The sequence below is a fragment of the Loxodonta africana genome, chromosome 1 (assembly GCF_030014295.1).
Source record: "Loxodonta africana isolate mLoxAfr1 chromosome 1, mLoxAfr1.hap2, whole genome shotgun sequence".
NCBI lineage: Eukaryota > Metazoa > Chordata > Mammalia > Proboscidea > Elephantidae > Loxodonta > Loxodonta africana.
This window is the reverse complement of record NC_087342.1, coordinates 94,186,655-94,207,642: the sequence shown is the minus strand read 5'-3', so window position 1 is coordinate 94,207,642 and position 20,988 is coordinate 94,186,655. Positions and strand designations below refer to the sequence as shown.

The window sequence follows — 20,988 nt, the reverse complement described above, 5'->3', positions numbered from 1 at the left end:
AGATAAACAGATCAGAAAATGCTTTGGAAAAGTAAAGTTCATAGATAATATCACTATACCAGTAAATGAGGAAGAAAATGAAATTAAAAAATTCATCAGAGACTCCGCCATTGCTCTTGTTTGTTGTCACTGAGTCAGTTCTGAGGCACTTCCGGGTGGTTTGAACCACCAGCCTTTCTGTTAGTAGTCCAACGCTTAACGCTTTGCACCACCCAGGGACGCCTACCTCCTCCAAACTTCTGATTCTGATGTGTTTACAGTGAATACTTCGCAAACTTTCAAAGAACATTACTCTCTGTTTTATAAAGTTAGAAATGTGATCCTACAAGACCACAAAATCTCATAAAACGTCAAAGCAGCATCGTTTATTAATAGAGATATAAAGATGTGAATAAAATGGTGGCATATAGAAGAAGAATTGCATAGCACAGGGTGTCTGTTAAGATGAGGAATCAGCACAGCATTGAACAGGGAAAGAGCTCAGGTTCTGCAGGAAAACTGGCTGAGTTTGACTTCTCTGTATGTCACTGACTTGCCACAGATAATCTGACAAAGTCCTTAGCCCCTCAGTGTCTCAAGTGATTTGTTTTTTCAAATGGACATTAATAATGCTTACCTCTTAAGTTTGATGTGAGCAGTAAATGAGACAATACTTGTGAAGTACTAAAAACAGCATCTGGCACACACTAATTTGCTAATACTTATTATTTATTATTAATGTAAGGCTGCCATAAAACAAGAAAAATTGATAGAATATATTTCATTACAACATTACATTTTCTGTGGCCTTCTCTATGAATACCAAAGAAGTACTTCAAAGTAAAAAATATTTAAAATAAAAATATAAAAGTAATTCTTTCATTGTGGTAAGGAGAATATAAAACAAAGAACGAAAATTACATGTAATAGGAAGAGAAATTCCACTTAAAAACAAGATCAAAATAAGAGTGCCCATTGTTACCATATTTAATGCTGAATTGAACATTCTTACTGACAATGAAATAAAAGAAAATAGTAATTTTAAGAGAAAAATTAACATTTTCAGACAGTTTACATACTTGAAAAAACTTAAGTAATAACTATGAGTAAATAGTAATAAAGATTATCTAGAAATTCCATTAACAAAAATAACCAGGAATAGGAAGATACTCAAAGATTAACTTCATTCGAATTAATACCTCTAAATGAAAGTTTTACATAAAGAATTCAATAAAAACAAATATTTCAGGCAGTGGACAGAAAGATTGATTATATTCCTTGCTAGATAATGCATTTGTACCTGAATGCCAACAGAATATTTTTGTAAATATGATGAAATAATTTTAAAAATAATTTAGAACAAATAATGGATAAAATCTTCTAAAATAATCTGAATATCAACAATAGAAATGTGGAATGAAGGAAGATTAATTCTATCATATAACAGAACATAATATATAAAACAACTGCTGTCAGAAGAATGTATGACTTTTCAAGTCTCTTTCTCTAATCCTGAAAATAAACTGTGAATTGGAGATTCCTGGAACATGTTGGTCCTTAAAAATTCCATTTCCTGTCAGCCCCTTTCAGTGTTCTCTTTACCCAGCAACAGAGAATGTCAGCTCTATAATTTCTCTCATTGGTTGAGCCTAGCCAAGCTGTTTCCTCTCCACCCCTTTGGGCCATTTTAGAGTAATACAAGTCTACAATTTCAGAGCTCTTGCCACTCAACCCCAGTTCCTCATTACTATTCCTGTGCTTAGAGTGGTCATTGTAGACCTCACAACCTGCATCCTGAAGAGAGAATGTTCCAGATGAAAGATGTGATCCTGAGAGCCCTTGCCCTGGCTTCCCTGCTGAGTCTTCAGAGAGCTGGAGCTATCAAGGGTGAGTGCTCAGAAAATGAGAGAACAGGGGAGCAAGGGTGGGAACAGGTTACCACGTTTTGCTTTAGAAATTAGAGATTTCAGGAAACCATTGATCTGTTTTCCTTCCTGTTCCTTCTCTCTCTTCTTTATTCCCTTGAGTGAGGTCTCCTTTTGTTCCCTTTTACTCTAATGATAATAAAAATAACAATAATAGCAGCCGCTATTTATTAGATATCTACTTAGTATCTTTCCTCATGTACTGCTCACGAGACATTATTACCTCCATTTTAAAGATGAAAAACTAAATCTCAAAAAGATAAATACATTTTCCAAGGTTGCAAACCAAGTCAAGGAGCTAGGGTTTAAACCCAGACCCAATTCATATGATCATACCCTTTGCATTCCCCAGACTTCTGCACCGAGTGACTTTCTTACTGAACCCTTCGGGGATACCGTGCCACTCATAACTCTCCTGAATCCCTAGCCTCTGCCTCTTGTGGTCTATGAGGGACTCTCATCCAAGTGCTCTGTGTGTTGGGACCTAACGGGAAAACTCTAAGAGTAATCCTGTGTTCCTCCCTCTCTCCCAGGATTCTAGAACCTCCCCAAGATCTTTGAGGATGGTTCAAACACTTTCTTCTCCCATGACAGCTGTGGCTGTGTTTTTGTTAACCTTGTGTTTGTGTCCTGAGTGAACCAGGGGATTATTGCTGCATTGAGAGGCCTAGACTTCGGACAACCACCAAGCTTTATCCATGGACTGTAAATCATGGTGAATACTCTTTGTCTACACAGCCCTGACATCAGGGAGCATCAAGTCTGTGAGTCATATTGCCACCCAAAAATCTAGTGCTGTGAAGGATTAGGGTTCTTAATATAAAAGCAGATTCTCAGAAGATGCACTGTGTGATCCCTCTACAGTTTTACATAAGATATGGGGGCTGGAGGTGGGTAGAAGTGAAAGAGAGATGAGACTAGGGAGAAACAGAAGTACCTATTGTCCTGTTGATGGTCACTTAGGTTATTTCCAATGTTGTGTTATAATAAACACCATAATGAACATAACTTTGTATAGATGTGAATGTTTTTTAGGGCTATTGATAGATATTACCAGTTAACTGAGTTCTGTGTTTAGTGCCTTCCTCCCTACTGGCTCCTTCTTTATCAACATATAAGCATGTTCTCTACCTTAAAAACGCAAATATGAACCAACAAATAAAACCCAACTTAGCCTTACCTCTACATCCTACCCTAGAAATTTTCCCTATATTTCCTTACCTTCATAGCTAAGCTTCTTGAAGAGTTTATAATGTCTTTTGACTTGCTCTTATTTCAGTCAATCCTGAACCCCCTGCATTCTGACATTTGTTTCATATACACCACTGTACATACTCTCAGTCTGCCCTAACTGACCTCTGTATAAGACTAAACATTGTTGGTATGTTTCAGTGTCTATCTGACTTGTGTCCTTAAAAGCATTGGCACTGTAATCAGTTCTTTCTTATTTCTTTTTGGAACTTTTTTTAATCCTCCTTGAACCTACTCTGTCCTTATTTTTCCCTTGTTTCTCTGGATCCTCCTCATTCTCATTGTTTTATTTTTATTTAATCTTGGTGAAAAATATGTACAACAAAACATACCTCCATTCAACAATTTCCACATGTACAGCTCAATGACATTGGTTACATTCTTTATATTGTGTCACCATTCTTTCCATCTCTACTTAGACTCACTGCCCTCTAAACTTTTCATCTATGTTTTCTAGAGTTACTGTTGTCAATTTGATTTCATTAGATAATTCTTCAAAAGGTCTCAATGTTTAATGCAAAGGTTCTTTACTAATTTGGCTAAATTGTTGTTTAGAGATGACCTCAGGGGATAGTTTTGTTCAAAGTTTAATGTTTATCTCAGGGCAATAGATTCGGGGTTCCCCAGTCTCAGTGGATCCAGTAGGTCTGGTTTCGTAAGAATTTTAAACCCTGTTCCACATTTTTCCTTCTTTTGATCAAGATCCATGTATTGTGTCCTATATCAAAATGTTCAGTAACGGTAGACAGGCACTATTCAGCTTATTCTCTTTTGAAATTACATCTTAGTTTTCATGTTCCCCAGGTTATATCCTCAGATCTCAGCAATGGGCTCTTCCTGGACAATCTCATCTAAAGTTTAGTTACGAATGATGACTCCCAGTTCCCTGTCACTAGCCCAGACCTTTCTCCTAAGATCCCAACATCTTGTACAACCACCAAATGATCATTTCTACTTAGGTGCCTTTTAGATGTTGTCAGTATGCCCGAACTGAACTCAATGTCTTCTCCCAGTCAGACCCTCTTCCTAATGTTGCTTCCCTAGTGCCTTGTTTGATTTCAGTGTACATCCTCTTCATTCCTCATAGCACCGTGTACATACCAATATTTCTGTGTTTACCAAACTGTGCCTGTAGTTGTCTTTTTATTTGTCTGTCTCCGGATTGCAAGCATCTTGAGGACAAGAACTTTATCTTATTTTTGTTTGAATCTTTAGTGTCTAACAATTCTTGACATACAGTAGGCTTATAATATTTTTTTTTGTCTGAATTAAAAAAAAGTTGAAAAAAATTATTTGTCTCAATCTGGCTGATCTTTAGACCCCAGAATTTGTGAAGATGTTAAAAAATATAGCATCAAAAGACCTACAAACTACATGTAGACAACTTTGTTCTTAGCTTTTAGAGGATTTTGTCTATTTTTATCTTACCCTCTTTTCAGAAGGTAATTCCTCTAAACTTTTAAAACTGAGGAGGAACCTAGATGTCCTTGTCAAGGAATGATCTTTCTCGCCCTGGAAGTGTACAAACACAGGAGGGGACCCCAAATATTGAGGCTGCTACAGGGAAAATCCAAGAGTTAGGAGGTTTGACCAGATAATCCCTAAAGTCTCTTTTCACTCTTACGCAATAGGACATGCCATTGAGTCAGTTCTGACTCAGCAACCCTATAGGACCTAGTAGAACTGCTCTACAGGGCTTCTAATGAGCAGCTGGTGGATTTGAGCTACTGACCTTTTGGTTAGCAGCTGAGCTCTTAACTGCTGCACCCCCAGGCTCCCTTTTCAGTCTTATGTATCTATTATTCTAAACCCCCAAATTGTTCTGTTTTGATTGCTTTATTTAATGTCAGTTTCTTTTTTATCTTCTTGTTTTTTCTACTTCTTATAAACTGGTAAGATTAAGAAGGAAAATAACTTAAATCCCACAGGTATTTCAAATTCAGCAACAACTTGTAGTTCCACTTAGATTAAATATGAAAAATATAAATCCAAAGAGAAAGCTTAGAACTATTGCCAAAACAGTGGTACTACATGTTTGAATTTGATATGCCTAAAATGAAAACTTTTCTGAACAAAGGATGCATCCTGCGGTTTCAGGTTCATAAACCAAAACAGAAACTTAAAAATTATAAAAAGCACTCAAATTTGAAGGATGTTTTCTTCTCCCCCTCAGTTTTCTATTTTTCCCGTCTATTTTTTTTTTATTATTCTCAGTAAATAGAAAAAGTAAAATTCCCTCTCCCCATGACTTTAAAAATAATTTTACATCTGAAACCTTATGATGTAAATCTCTAGAATTCTGAGATCTTATGGGTAGAGAAAAATCTACTAGTTCCACCAATAGTTATGAGAGCTTGAGCAAGTTACTTAAACTCACTGCATTTTATAATCTGCTAAATGGTATTAATGTATTTGCTTCATAGGGTTACTGTCACCATTCAGTGAAAAAATATATGTAAAGCACTTAGTATGGTGCCTGGCTCATAGTATGTATTCAATAAATGTTACTTGTCATTATTATTATTGATATTTCTGAAGGGTCATGATACCTAGACTTTCAAAGACCAAGGAAGCCTCCTGACTCCTCAATAATACGCTTTTCTCATTTCGTTCCTCTGTCATTTCTTTTTGTAGCGGCTACTGTCTACTCTACATTATTGCCTTTTTGGTGTCACTCCTTTCCTTTTATGTTCTTCCTTTGCCCACTTCCCTCCTGCCTTTTTTATATTAATAAATCTTTATCCATTCTCTGATTTCTACCACTTACATATTCATATTTACATTTTGTCATCTTTTTCTCTCTTTATGCAGCGGATCATGTGTCAACTTATGCAGAGTTTGTACAGACACGTAGTCCATCAGGGGAGTATATGTTTGAGTTTGATGAGGATGAGATGTTCTACGTGGACCTGGACAAGAAGGAGACTGTCTGGCATCTGCCAGAGTTTGGCCGAGCCTTTTCCTTTGATGCTCAAGGCGGGTTGGCCGACATTGCTATAATGAAGAGCAGCTTGAAGATCTTGACTGAACGTTCCAACCACACCCAAGCCACCAGTGGTACTGTCTATCTCTGCTTCTTCCTCATTAGTTCTACTGGGAAGGGAGGAGAGTGTTCCTCTGCCACATACAGAATGGGAGACCCAGATGCCCACTACTGAGTGGTCATCTTTCCCTGGGTGACAGTGGGCTTAGTCCAGTATAGCCAAGGGCTTGGATCTTCCTTCTTGTCAAGAGAAAGATTGAGCTGAGTGAGGTTGATCAGTGGAATGAGACTCTTGGCTCTGAATCACGATCCTGAGAGAGATGATACCCCAAAGGTGGAGCTTTTTCATTCATCCCAGAACAGGGCACTCACCATGTCCCGTCTCCCCTCAGATGCCCCTGAGGTGACCGTGTTTCCTAAGGAGCCTGTGGAGCTGGGCCAGCCCAACACCCTCATCTGCCATGTCGACAGGTTCTTCCCTCCAGTGCTTAATGTCACGTGGCTACGCAATGGGCAGACGATCACTGAGGGTGTTGGTGAGAGCCTCTTCCTGCCCAGAACAGATTATAAATTCTACAAGTTCCACAAGTTCCACTACCTGACCTTCGTGCCCTCGGCAGAGGACGTCTATGACTGCAAGGTGGAGCACTGGGGCCTGGAGGAGCCTCTCCTCAAGCACTGGGGTATGGAGCCTCTTTCCCTCTCAATAATCTCCCTTGTGCCCTCTTTAGTCCCAGGACTTGGTGCCCTCCGCTCCTGGTTTCACCACTCACCAGGTCTCAGTCTTCTCTTTATCCTAACATGCCATCAGGTGGTCTATAACCTCCAAAGCCCATACACATCCTAGGCCAGTTCGACACCTCGTTGCAGCTTCTGACCCTATCTCTTCATTCTTCCCCCAGAGGCCCAGGAGCCAATCCAGGTGCCTGAGACGACGGAGAATGTGGTCTGTGCTCTAGGCCTGGTGGTGGGCCTGGTGAGCATCATTGCTGGCACTGTGCTCATCATAAAGGCTCTGCGTTCCAGTAGTGACCCTCGGGACCGGGGGCCTCTGTGAGTTATTCTGGGGTAGGGTTCTGAGGATACAGTCAGAAGAGAAGAGGGAACCTGGGATGTGTATTGTATAAGGAAGGGAGGAAGAATTCAATTTGATAGATGTACATTGATCTCTTAATGAGTTAAAAGCATTGAGCTGCATAACAGCAAGAACAATAGTAATAAATTATTGAGTATTTAATATGAGTCAGGGACTATTCTGAGTGCTTTACATTTAGTAACTAATTTTATCTTCACAAATACTCTATGAGGTAGGTGCTATTATTGTCACCATTTTACATGTGAGAGGTATAAGGCACAGAGATATTAAGCAACTTGACCAAGGTCACACAGCCAGGAAATATTGGAGCTAGCTTTCAAACCCAGGAAGCCAACCACTATCCTATGCTTCCTATTTTATGAAGAAAAAGAGCAAGTCCAAACTCTCAAGGAGCCCAGAGTCTGGTAGTGGAGCCACATACATCTTTCAGCACATAATTGCCACACAGTGTGATAGGTGCTTAGTAGAGAGTTTGTTTGCTATCACCACTGAATACCACTTGCATTCACTGAATGGCAAAGCTAATACACAGTGCTCTTTTTGGGGTTCCATATTTCCTATTTATCATGGTACAGAATGCATTTTATATATTTATCTGTTTTTATAGCTGTCTGCCCATTAGTGATCTTTTGATCTTTCTGTGATGATGACCACATTTTATTCATTATTGCTGTTAGTAATTTTTATGCTGCACCTCAGGTGAAGAGGGTTAAGTCAGTCATATTCCTCACACTATCATCATTGGTATCTGGTTCTCTTTCTTAATTTATTTGCCCCCTTCTATCCTCAGTCCCTACTGCCTTATCCTCAGTCCCTACTGCCATATTGACCCTCTTGCTCCAACCCTGTAGGTAAACATTCTAATGGATTTGATGAACGTCCTTTTACGTGCATATCTCCTTGTATAGCATATAGAATTATTTAGTGTACATGTATTTTTAATTAACCAAAGTCGTATTATATTACAGATCTAATTCTGTATTTTCATCTGTTGCTTCCAACTAGCCCATAATATCCTAGTGTGCATGACTTCCATTTATCTATATTCCCCCTGGGATATCTGTATTGCCTCTAGTTTTTCCCTATTGCAAACAATGCCACGTTTCCACATGGACCTGAATCTCTGGAGTGTATACACCCTAGAAAGGGGTTGCAGGGTCCCTGAGGATGCAGCTCCTTAATTTGACTAAGTACTGTCCAGCTGGTCACCAGAATGACTACACTAATGTGTATTTCCTCCAGCAGTACCTGAAATTTTCTGCAACTCCTAAGTCCACATTGACGTTGGACATTATCCTGTTTTCTAATTTTTGCCAATTTTGAATGCATAAAGGAATATATTACTGCTGTTTTAATTTGCGTTACTTTAATTACTTATAGTTGGACTATGTGTTGTTAGCTACTTGGGATTCTTGTTCTATAAATTGCTGGTTCATATCTTTTGCCCATTTTTCTACTGTGAGATCTTATCTTTTTGTTACTGGTTTTCAGGAGTTTCCTGTATAGTCTTGCTAGGAGGCCCTTGTCAATTTGAAGCATTGCAAATGCTTTCTCCTCATCTGAATTCTGGCACGCTCCTTCTTGGTCTCCTTTATGGAACAGAAATCCTTAATATTTTGTAATAAAATCCATCGATATTTTTATTTCATGCTTTTGTTCTTTCCACGATGAAGTCTCAGAGATATTCTCTTACAATATCTTTTGCAGTTTTAAATTTCACATTTCATTCTTCAATTCCTTTGTGATACACCTTTGTATTTAATGTTAAGTGGAGATCAAGTTTTATTTTTCTCTGTATAGTGGACCATTTTCCCCAACAACTACTAAATGGTTCATCCTTTCTCTATAGGTTTCTGGTGACCCTTTCATTATATATATATAAAGTTCCCATTATAATGGGTCTGTCTCTGCTTCATTCCATTGATCTATTTGTCTCTTCCTGTGCCACTATCCTAGTGTTTTGAGTACTGTGACTTTGTAGTATGTCTTAGTATCTAGTAGGACAAGTTTCTTCTCTTTTCTTTTTTGTTGTTGATTTAGCTTTTCAGTCTAACTTATTATTTCGTACAAATTTTAAATTGTTAATCAAGTTTCTCAAGAATTCTGTTTGGAATTTTTATTGCAATAGCATTGAAATTATAGATTAATTTGGGGAAAGTTTCACATATTTGTAATATTAAATATTAAGCATGTAATCTAAAGTTATTCAGATATTTTCTTATGTCTTTTAATGAATTTAAAAGTATCTTCCATATGAGTCCTGTGTATTCTTCATTCAGATAATTCCTAAGCTTTTATAGTGTTTGTTACTATTAAGGATATAAGATTCATAATGTTAGTGAATTTAAGGAGATGTGAGATAATGAGCTCAAGAGTGGAGGAGCCCTAGGTATCAGAAAACCACCCTTGACCACCCCACTAATCATTCTCATCAGCTTTTCATTCCACCACAGGTTTATAGTTAGCCTGATGTTATCCTGCTAACACCATGGAGCTTGGTTGGCTACTGATTTCTGTCTTACAAAGACACTAAGGCAGACAGTGATTCTCCCAAGGCAATGTTGGAGAGAGGAAAGAGGAAAAACTTAAAAACTCTACTAATAAGTTTTACCACTGCTGCATCTAGCCAGAAGCCAAACCAGCTTCCTGCTCCCATGTTCCACCCTCTTGCCCCATGCACACTAGTTCCCAATAACCTTTGACCTCTCCAGGTGTTCCTCATAGTTTTCATGTTGGTTCCTTAGATCCAGTATTTCTTTTATAATTTTCTCAGAGAGAATTGTGATGAGGGAGGAGAAAACCAGGAATTCTTGCTAGTTGGTCATCTTGTCATGAATCAGAAACACCCTGTTTATCATCTTTGTGCCTGTTCAGCTTAGCACATGCCCTTTGTTATATAGTAGTTCCTCAACAGATGTCTGTTGAGTTATTTAGTATATTATTAATTCATCTAATATATATTTGTTGAATAATTACTTTGTCCCAGGCTCTTTTCTGAGTGCAGATAATGTACTGATAAACATTTCCTGTGGTCAGGGAGTACAAGAAAAGAAAACGGGTATTAGAATACGGTATGGCAAATGTTGTAATAAAAGTGTTAACTGGAGCCTGGCAGCACAGAGAAGGTGCAATCAACAGGCATTGGGCAAGGTTGAAAAAGTCCTCTAGTAAGGGTAAATGCATACATCTCGTAGAATAAGTATAGTACAGCTAGGAAAAGAAAGGAAAGGCATTCCAGGCAGAAGGAAAAAGATAGAAACAGTGGTGTAAAACAACAAGATCCATTTAAGGAGTTCATCATGGCTGTAAATAGAAAGCATGCTGGGACATCACCAAAGGCTGAAAAGGTAGGCAGGGAACCTTTCATAAGACCTTATGTACCATGTGTGCTCTGCTTTGAATATTATGCTGTAAGTGACTGTAGAACCACTGAAGGATTTTAAGTAGGACAATGACACAATAATTAGTAACAGTTTTTGGAACACTTACTATGTACCTGGAATAGTTCCAAGTATTTTATATACACAGTGCCATTTGATTCTCTTGGTAATCCTTTTAGATAGGCACTAATGTTATTCCTTGTTCACAAAGAGGATATTGATTTTAAAACTTAAAAACTTCTACAAAATCACAGATCTAGTAATTGGTGAAGTTGGGACTGCTTAGCAGGCAATCAACAGTACAACTGTGGATATTTTGATCAGATATGATCAAATTTACACATAAAACGATGACTCTGGTGGTAATATAAAGACTAGTTCAAGTAAAAAATAATAAGACATTAATTATAGTAATAACAGAATGTATGTAAAGGAGAAGACAGATTTGAGGAGATATGTCAGAGATGGGATCAACAGGCTTGTTCACTGACTGGACACTGACTCTGTCCTGGGTGATAAACTGAGTCATAGTGACGTTTACTGAGATAGTAAGCATAAGACCAGAGGTGAGTTTAGGGGAAAAAATGAAGAGCTTAGTTTAGACATGTTGGGTTGGATGCCTGTTAGACAACTAAGTAGGGAGTCCTATAAACAGTTGAAAATGGGTGTATGAAGTTAAATGGAGAGGCCAAAGCTGGAGATAAATAACTTTGTCAGTGATCTACATGTATTTAGGTCACTGTTGAAGGTATGAGATTGCCCAAGGAGATTGTTCAGAATGAGAAGAAGAGAATGAGGAGAGCCCTGGAGAATGCTGGTCTTTAAGGGGAATTATAGAAAGTAGGGCTGTGACTGGTAAGCCACTTGCCTTTGCATACAAAACTTAAGGAAGCACCAAAACCTCAGTAATCAAGATAAATGATATTTTAACACAATATTCTTAAAAATCAAAATTAATTCAAGAATCCATTATTAACAAAATACAATAAGAGAAGTACTCAAAGAAAACTGAGAGAAAGCAGAGAGGCTGAAGAATTGGGAACATGTTATTATATAAGCCAAGGGAGTAAAGAATTTCAGGAACGACAAAGTACTCAGTCATATCAGATAGTCAACAGAGATCACCTGAGAAAATACACACTGTCTTAGGAATCCGTTCAAAGAGCAGTTTCACACAGTGTGACCAATTATCCTTCATTGCTATCATCTCAGCGTTGGGCTTATCCTGTGGCCTCAGTAATGTGGCCACTTTCCTTCTCAGGATATTTTGGAGACTTGAAGCATTTAGGCTGCCCCCAAAGTCAGCTTGAGATTGAGGCAAAATTCTATCACTTTAAGGTTCTCCTTGACTTCTCACTGCTGCTCACCTGGAAGACAATGGCAAGTGCAGGAATGACCGCCTAATGCCTGGGGCCGGGACAAGTCAGGGACAAGAGAGGGAGCAGATATAAAAAGATTGACGAAATTAGGCCTGAATTTGTAGTTCTGAACCCACAGATGACAGTAACGGTGTTTGTCTTGATACAGGTGACAATATTTATGTAAAAGAAGAGGACCTAAGAGACATCTGAATTCCAGTGCCCTACAAACTCCAATCTCAGCTTCCTTTCTCACTTGTTGTGCTCTCCACCCCAATGACTGACTTACTTGCTGAACCCTTAAGTCCTGTCCTCTTTTATGACCTTAAAGCTGCCAGCCCCAGCAAAGTTCCTGACACATAGATGGTAATTAATAAACATTGACATTTTTGCAGCACTAGTGTAGAGATAATTTCCTTGCTGGGCTTTCCATCCCCTTTGAAAAACCCCTCCCTGACCTCTTCTTGAGAATTCCCTGAGACCAATAAAGTCTTCAATATTTTAGAGCTGGGTGACTCTGTGTTCTTCTTGCTGGAAGTCTAGGAATAATTGAGATGAGAACAACTGCAGTGGCACCGCGGGCAGGGCTGAGGTGTCCTTGCTAAAATTAACTTTGTATATAGGCTATAAGCAAGCACAAACTACTCTGGTTGCCCTTTGAACCTTCCATGCCTCTGCTACCCTTATTTTTATCTAAACTTTGTGCCATCTATTTATGCGTGTATTTCCTTGGGTAACAAGAGGCTATATGGAAATGAAGTAGTTTTCCTTTACTTGCCCTAAACTCACCTTCCTGAAGTTTTCAAGAAGATCTTTCCCTTATTGGTTCAGAGCTAGTACATTTGGAGAATAAATTTGACCCTCCACATCTTTCATAATTTAAAAATGCTTTCATTATAGATCTTCCTTCACACCTGTTAGCTTTCATTTTTGCCCACAGCCTTGTAATCTTTTTATGTCCTGCCTCCAAGATCCTAATTATTTTATTTGTCCTTTTATGGCCCTTCTGCATTCAATTTGTCTTTTCCCTTAGACACAGGAATTTAGAGGTAAAATCAAGTGTTCCAAGTGTTCTACTCCAAGGTCTGTGTCTGCAATCCTTTTAGTATTTTAGTATTAATTTAAAAAAAAAGTCTGGGTCAGTGATTAGCAGGTGCATGGAAGGGAGAACTAATAAGAAAGAAAGAAGTAGTCCATGAGAAAGGAGTTAGAAAAGGTTCTTTTCTTGCTTCAGAAAAGCCTCTGAACAAACTACAACAACAAATAGCAACTGCAACAACACTGTGGAGGGGGGAGAATCTGATTTCCAGTGTTGGCACATAATATTTTAAGTGTCCAGTTTTCAACAGAATTTACAAGACATGCAAAGAAGTAAGAAAGCATGGCCCATTCACAGGAAAAAAAAAATGAAAAAATGTCATTTAAGAAGCACAGAAATTAAACTTATTAGACAAAGATGTTAAGTCATCATTCTAAATATGTTCAAAGAACTAAAGGAAGCCATGTTTAAAGAACTAAAAGAAAATATGAGGATGATGTCTCACCAAATAGAATACTTAGAAATCGCAACGAGAACCAAGTAGAAATTTTGGAGTTAAAAAATAAAATAGCTGAGATGAAAAATTCACTAGAGGGGCTAAGCAGCAAGTTTGAATGGCAAAAAGAAAGAATTTGCAAACTTGAGGATAGGTCAATTCGGATTATCTAGTTTGAGGAACAACAACAACAAAAAAGAATAAAGAAAAAATTAGCAGAGTCTCAGAGACTTGTGGGACCATCAAGTGCACTGACATACATATAATGGGAGTCTCAGAAGAAAGGAGAGAAAGTGGCAGAAATAATATTCAAAGAAATGATAACTAAAAACTCCACAAATTAGATGAAAAATGTTAATCTACAGATCTAAGAATCTCAATGGACTCTAAGTAGGATAAACTCAAAGAGACCCACATCTGCACACATTATAATCAAACTGTTGAAATTCAAAGACTAAGAGAGACTCTTGACAGCAGCGAAAGAAAAGTGACTAATGACATACAAAGGAGCCTCAACAAAATGAACAGCTGATTTTTCATCAGAAGCCATGGAGGCTAGAAGGCAGTGGGATGCCATATTCCAAGTTTTGGAAAACAAAACTGTCACCCAAGAATTCTATACCTGGCAAGACTATTCTTCAAAAATGAAGGAAAAATTAAGACATTTTCAGATAAACAAAAAGTGAGAGAATTAGCTGCTAGCAAACCTTCCCTATTAAAATGCTTTCAGGTTGAAATGAAAGGACAGTAGACAATAACTCAGATCCACACAAAGAAATAAAGAGCACTGGTAAAGGTAACTGCAATCAGTAAGTATAAAATATAGCATGAGTGTATTTTTTGTCTATGACTTTCCTCCTATCTTATTTAAAAGACAACTGCTTAAAACAATAATTATAAATATGTGTTGATGTGTAAACAATGTATAATGATGTAATTTGTATGAAAATAACAGCACAAAGGATGGAAGGAAATGGAGCTACATAAGAACAAAGTTTTTGTATGCTATTAAAATTAAGTTGGTACTAATCCAAACTAGATTGTTGTATGTGAAGATGTTAGTTGTAATTCCCAAGACAATCACTAAGAAAATAACTCAAAAACAAACAGTAAAAAAATGACAAGGGAATTACAACGGTGCACTAGAAAATACCTATTTAACACAACAGAGAGCAGTAATGGAGGAATAGAGGAACAAACAAGGCATAAGACAAATAGAAGATAAATAGAAAAAATGGCAGATGTAAAAATACCTTATCAGTCACCAGATTAAATGTAAATGGTTTAAACACTCCAAATAAAAGACAGAGATTGGCAAAATGGATAAAATAACCATGATCCAACTGTACATTGTCTATAAGAGACACACTTTAGATTCAAAGACACAAATAGATTGGAAGTAAAAGGTCAGAAAAAGATAATATGATGTAAACAGTAACCAAAAGAGAGCTGGAGTGGCTATACTAAAACCATACAAAATAGACTTTAAGACAAAGATTTTCATTAGCAATAAAAAATATTTATTTTTAAATGATAAAATGATCAATCAATAAGAAGATGACGCATTTATAAACATAAATGCACCCAGCAAAAGAATGCCAAAATACAGATGGCAAAAACTGACAGAACTGAAGGGAAAATAGGCAATTCAACAATAATAGCTGGTGACTTTTCAATATCCAACTTTCAATAATACATAGAACAATGGACAGAAAATCTGTATGGAAATAGAAGATTGGGACAACACAATAAAGCAAGGAGGCCTAACAGGCATCTACACAACACTCCACCCAATAACAGCAGAATACAGATTCTAATATGTACATGAATAATTCTCCAGGATAAATCATATGTTAGGCCATAGGACAAAGTCTCAATAAATATAAATGAATTTTAATCATACATGATATTTTTTCAGCCACAGTGGAATGAAGTTAGAAATCAGTAACGGGAGGAAGAAAACTGAAAATTCACAACTATGTGGAAATTAAACAACACACTCCTAAATAACCAATGATTAAAGAAGAAATTTGAAGGACATTACAAAATACTTGAGGATAAATGAAAATGAAAACACAATATACCAAAACTTTAGGGATACAGCAAAAGCAGTGCTCAGAGGGAAATTTATAGCTGTAAATGCCTACATTGAAAAAAAAAACTCAGATAATTAACCTAACTCTCCACCTGAAGAAGCTGGAGAAATAACAGTAAACTAAGCCTAAAGCAAACAGAAGAAAGGAAAAAATAAATATTGCAGTGAAAATGAATGAAATAGAGAATAGAAAGACAATAGAGAAAATCAACAAACCCCGGTTTGTCCTTTGAAAAAAGCAACAAAATTGATGAACCTTTAGCTAGACTGATCAAGAAAAAAAGAGACTCCTATTACTAAGATAAGGAATGAAAGAGGGGAGATTACTACCAACCTTACAGAAATAAAAAGGATTATAAGAGAATACTATGAACGATTGCATGTCAACAAGTTAGATAACCTAGATGAAATGGACAAATTCCTAGAAAGACACAAACTATCAAACTGACTCAAAGAAAATATGAATAGACCTATATGAGGATACAACAAATCCCCTCTTTTAATTTTTCAATTCTGAGACCAGCTTCCCATGCAGCACTTCTGTCTCTGACCGTAGCCATCAGAAGCTAGGTCAGATCTCAAAGTTCAAAGGACACCATCTTTCAGACTTCTAAGTCAGCCCAAGACCAGATGCCAGCCGAAAGCTTGGGAGTCCCTGAGGATCCCCTTTCTTCTGACCCACTGGCAATAAATTCAGTGTTCTCCAGCTACTCCTTCTGGATGCCAACCTCAGGCTTGGGGGCCCCCTTGGGCTCCCTCACTTATGATCTGCTGGCTATAAATCCTGGCATTTCCTTTACCTCCTCAGGATACCAACTGTAAGCTCAGGGGTTCCTGGCCCCCTCACTTCTGACCTGCTAGCTCCCACTACTCCTTTGGGTTTGATAATTTTCTGGAATGGCTCATAGAACTCATGGAAAGTGCTATAATTATGATGACAGCTTTATTAATGGGATACAAAGCAGGATCAGGATAAAGAAGAAATGCATCGGGTGAGGTCTGGGAGGGTTCCCAATGGGGAGCTTCCATGTTCCAAAACGTGACATGCTGTCATCCACGAAAGCAGATTTTTGCCAACTAGGAAGCCCAGGAAGATTCGGTGTCCAGAGCTATTATTGGGGGTCTCACTACATAACTAAAACTTCAGCCCCTCTCCCCTGAGGTCAGCTGATATCACAAGGTGATTATGAGGTATTACACAGTGAGTCTTTCTGGCCTGGTGGGCCCCCACCCCAGAGTCACCTCACCACCTCACCTAACCTGTTAGGTGTGGTCTGGAGTCCTTATTGAAGATGCTTAAATTCCAAGGTTTGTTGAGTGATTATTTCTCAGGAACTGAAGACAAAGACCAAATTCTTTGGGTAAAGTTAATGTAAGTCTCACAACCAATAGCAAGTAAAAAGATTAGTAATCAACATACGTCCCATAAAGAAATCCCAGAACAAGATGGGATGAATTCTATCAAACATTTAAAGAAGAATACCAATCCTTTAAAAACTCCTCCAAAAAATAAAAGAGGAGGGAACACTTCCCATCTCTCATTCTGTGAAGACAGTATTATTCTGATACTAAAACCAGAAAAAGATATCACACGAAAAAACCACAGACCAATATCCCTTGTAAACATAAATGCAAAAATTCTGAACAAAATGCTAGCAAACTGAACCCATCTACATATAAAAAGGATTATTCACCCTGACCAAGTGGGATTTGTTCCTGGATTGCAAGGTTGGTTCAGTGACAGACAATGTGCTCAAACCCTGCTCTGCTGTGCCATAACTGTGGTGCAGCATGGCAAATCTGTGATGTACTCTCAAGTTGTGCCCAATTTCAAGATAGCCAGGAGGCCATTAGAAAAAGTATAACAATAACTAATATGGATTGCTCCATTTCAATCACATCCTTATGATCAAAACCTGTACACAAATTAGCACATGGAAAGTAGTTTTTATTACTTACAATAACAATCAGACAGTATATAACAATCAGTTCCCCTGGCTGAAAAGTTTTCCAGGCAGAGATGATGACTTTTCCATGCATAACCCACTTTGTGTCATAGGTGATAGATTCAAATGGGATAGCTATATGACATACCAGCCCCTTCCCCCCGGCTTGTGGAAACTGTCCTAGTGGATATAGATTCTTCCACGCCTATCCTCCACCTGGCATCATGACTGAGAAATACAATCGGAGCGTACCTCCTGCCAATCTCTCCATAGCCAGGTAGGCCCACTTTGTTGGGCTATAAGCTTAATGCTACATATAGTTCCCATTAGCAACATAACGGAGGAGACAGAGAAAAATCCCTCCCCCAGCTATTTTATACCCCTAGCCTGTATGATCTATTACATTGAGATTTTTTCTACCTAACCGCCCAAGAAGGATTGTATCTCTTTTACTCGCCTTCCCCACCAGTTGACAAACTTAGGCTTTGGGGTGGGGGCGGGGATGAGGTGTAATGGTTTGTTCCTGAAGCTCAAAGACACTAGCAGGGGGAGGAATGGGGGAAGACCACAGCAGCCAGGCTCTTCTGTAGAACTGCCTCCTCACACTCAGCATCCTAAAATCAAGCAATGTAATACATTACATTAATAGAATCAAGACAAAACCCACACGGTAATCTCAATAGATGAAGAAAAAACATTTGACAAAATCTAGTACTCTTTCAAGGAGCCGTGATGGCACAATGGTTAAGTACTCAGCTACTAATCGAAAAGTTGGTTCAAAGCCACTGTGGCTCTGTGGGAGAAAAGACCTGGTGATCTGCTTTCGTAAAAATTATAGCCTTGGAAATCCTATGGGACAGTTTTACTCTGTCCTGTAGGATAGCTATGAGCCGGAATTGACTTAGCAGCAATGGTTTTTTTACTATAAAGCTACAGTACTCAGGACTGTGTGGTATAGGCATAAGAACAGACAATAGATCAACGAAACTGGATTGGAAATCCAGAAATAAACCCATCTGTTTATGGTCAATTGATTTTTGACAAGGATGCCAAGACTATTCAAAAAGAAGAGTCTATCCAACAAATGGTGCTGAGACAACTAGATATCTACAAAGTCAGATTAAGGGGTGGATTACACAGGTGGCCACCCAAGGTGCAAGGCTTAGTGGGGTGCCAAATTTGTATGTGTCAAAAAATTAATTTTGAGTAAACTATTATCAAAACAAACTAAATATCAAACACTTAACATAAGTTTATATAGCTGTTTCCAAACCATGTGCTGTCATGCAGTGGCATAAGCAAGGTGTGCAAAAACCCGCTGTAGGAAATACTACTTAAGAAACTAATTTCTGTTTTAATCTCAAATGAAAATTTCACTACTATGCTAGGATGGTTCCATACAACTTACAAGGCTCATTACAGGTGGAATCCAGTGAGGGGCCCTGAGAGCAACTTGGACAGAAGTAGGTGCATCACCAGACTGTTGCACCAGCCAGGTGGTGGAAGCTATCAGAAGGTGTTAATTGATAAGGGTCTGTGTGCTCCAAAGTCCATATTAGTCATCACCTCCAATGACAATAATGATCTACTGTTGAAGCGTCTCTGTCAATTCCAATTGCACAAAGCCATGGGAAATGAGCACGACCAAAGCAGCCCATCATATCGGTCTCCAGATTCATTTCCTCATCATCAGTTCCTCATGAACTTCATCTGTGAAATAAAGTAAATGAATAAGTAGGCTTTTTCTGGTGCTATTTTATTAAAAGGTGCCACCAACACCTGAGTCATGATATTATCTTCATACTACCCTAGATATTCACATGTGAAAGAATGAAGTTAAGCCTTTACCTCACATCATATACAAAAATTAACTTAAAAGGGATCAAAGACTGAAATATAAGAGCTAAAAAATAAAACTCTTAGAAGAAAATATATGAGAAAAGCTTCATGACCTGGGATGTGGCAATGCATTCTTAGATACGACACATAAAGCACAAGCAACAAAAGAAAATAGATATATTGAACTTTATCAAAACTGAAATAATTTTTGAATCAAAGAACTCTATCAAAAAAGTAAAAAAAGACAACCTACAGAATTGAAGGAAATACTTGCAAAACATATATCAGATAAGGGTCTAGTATCCAGAATATGTAAAAAATAATTACAACTCAACAATAACAAGACAAATAATTCAATTTAAAATTACTTTAGTTAGACATCCAAATTATATTCTATTCCCCATGTGAGGGACTTAAGCATAATATTGTAATTGCTTTCTTTATTTGTGTGCCTCCCCTATCAAAACTGTAACATCCTTGAAAGGAGAAAACTTACTGTATTCACAGTATCCTCAGCACTTTGCAGTTGTATATATACAGAGCAATTTGTTCAGTGCAAGGATAGGGTTATAGTGTGCTAGCGGTATGTTATGGATTGAATTGTGTCCCCCAAAACTATGTGTTGTAAATCCTAACCTCTATGCTTGTGGTTATAATCCCATTTAGGAATGTGTTGTCTTTGTTATGTTAATGAGACAGAATTAGTGTAGGGTGTGTATTAAGTCAATCTCTTTTGGGATATAAAAGAGATTAAACAAGCAAGGAAAAGAAGCAGAGATGGGGGAAGAGAGATGCCAAGACACATGAAGACTGTCCAATTGCAGAAGCTAAAAGAAACAAGGATCTTCCTCTGGAACCGACTGAGAGAGAAAGCCTTCCCCTAGAGCCCACACCCTGAATTTGGACTTCTAGCCTCCGAAACTGTGAAAAAATAAATTTCTGTTTGTTAAAGCTACTTGCTTGTGGTATTTTTGTTATAGCAGCACTAGATAATGAAGAGTATTTTAGAGTATGCTAGGAATTTGTAGCATAAACTGCTAGAAGACACTGAGATGTGCATTGATTCTGACTGCAGGGAAAGCCTTCAGTGAACAGGCAGAACTGAACTCACCCTTCAGGGTAAGCAGGATCTTGTAACATGCATTCCACTAAATTACATGAATGGAAGAACACCTGCCCACCAAATTAACTGGTATAAAAAGAAAAAAGACTGGTATAGGGAGTCTTTAGTCTTGGTGATGAAGAGTTCTTCATTGAAAATTCATTCAATGGTGAATATTCTGGAGGCCATTTTTATGCATTTTATGTAATTAAAGGCAATAGAAAATAAAATATGATGGGATAGAAGAAATATATAGTGCTTAAGCCACCATACCAGAGACTAGCTAAACTAAAGTCAATTTGGGGGAGAGAAAAATTCTTCAGTGAAAAAATAAGAGTTTGGAATGATGTTAAGTTGGCAAGAGTAAGTTCCTGGTTACCAACAGTGATTAGTTACTTTTAGGGGCCCATGAAAATATTTTAATTCCTTTTTAAAACCAGAAGAAAATGTCTTCTATTTGCAGGAGGGCAGTGCTAGAGAATGTGGATTTGGAAGTTAC

General features: G+C 37.8%; 1 protein-coding gene across 2 annotated transcripts; it reads left to right on the top strand.

Annotated features, from left to right (window-relative positions):
• Positions 1-1,690: 1,690 nt before the first annotated feature.
• LOC100671798 (HLA class II histocompatibility antigen, DP alpha 1 chain) lies at positions 1,691-12,476 on the top strand. 2 transcript variants are annotated; one of them, XM_023540206.2, is made up of 5 exons: positions 1,692-1,866; positions 5,967-6,212; positions 6,531-6,821; positions 7,041-7,191; positions 12,142-12,476. In XM_023540206.2, exons 1-5 carry the CDS (start codon positions 1,785-1,787, stop codon positions 12,143-12,145), a joined length of 774 nt encoding a protein of 257 aa, XP_023395974.2. In that variant the 5' UTR covers positions 1,692-1,784; the 3' UTR covers positions 12,146-12,476. The 2 variants fall into 2 exon arrangements, with proteins under 2 accessions (XP_064140474.1, XP_023395974.2); XM_064284404.1 differs by lacking the exon at positions 7,041-7,191 and having other exon boundaries at positions 1,691-1,866.
• The last annotated feature ends 8,512 nt before the right edge of the window (positions 12,477-20,988 follow it).

Coding starts and splice junctions, on each gene's coding strand:
- LOC100671798 (XM_023540206.2), top strand. CDS start 1,785: ATGTTCCAGATGAAAGATGTGATCCTGAGAGCCCTTGCCCTGGCTTCC. Junction 1,867..5,966: donor GAGAGCTGGAGCTATCAAGG/GTGAGTGCTCAG, acceptor CTCTTTATGCAG/CGGATCATGTGTCAACTTAT. Junction 6,213..6,530: donor CCACACCCAAGCCACCAGTG/GTACTGTCTATC, acceptor GTCTCCCCTCAG/ATGCCCCTGAGGTGACCGTG.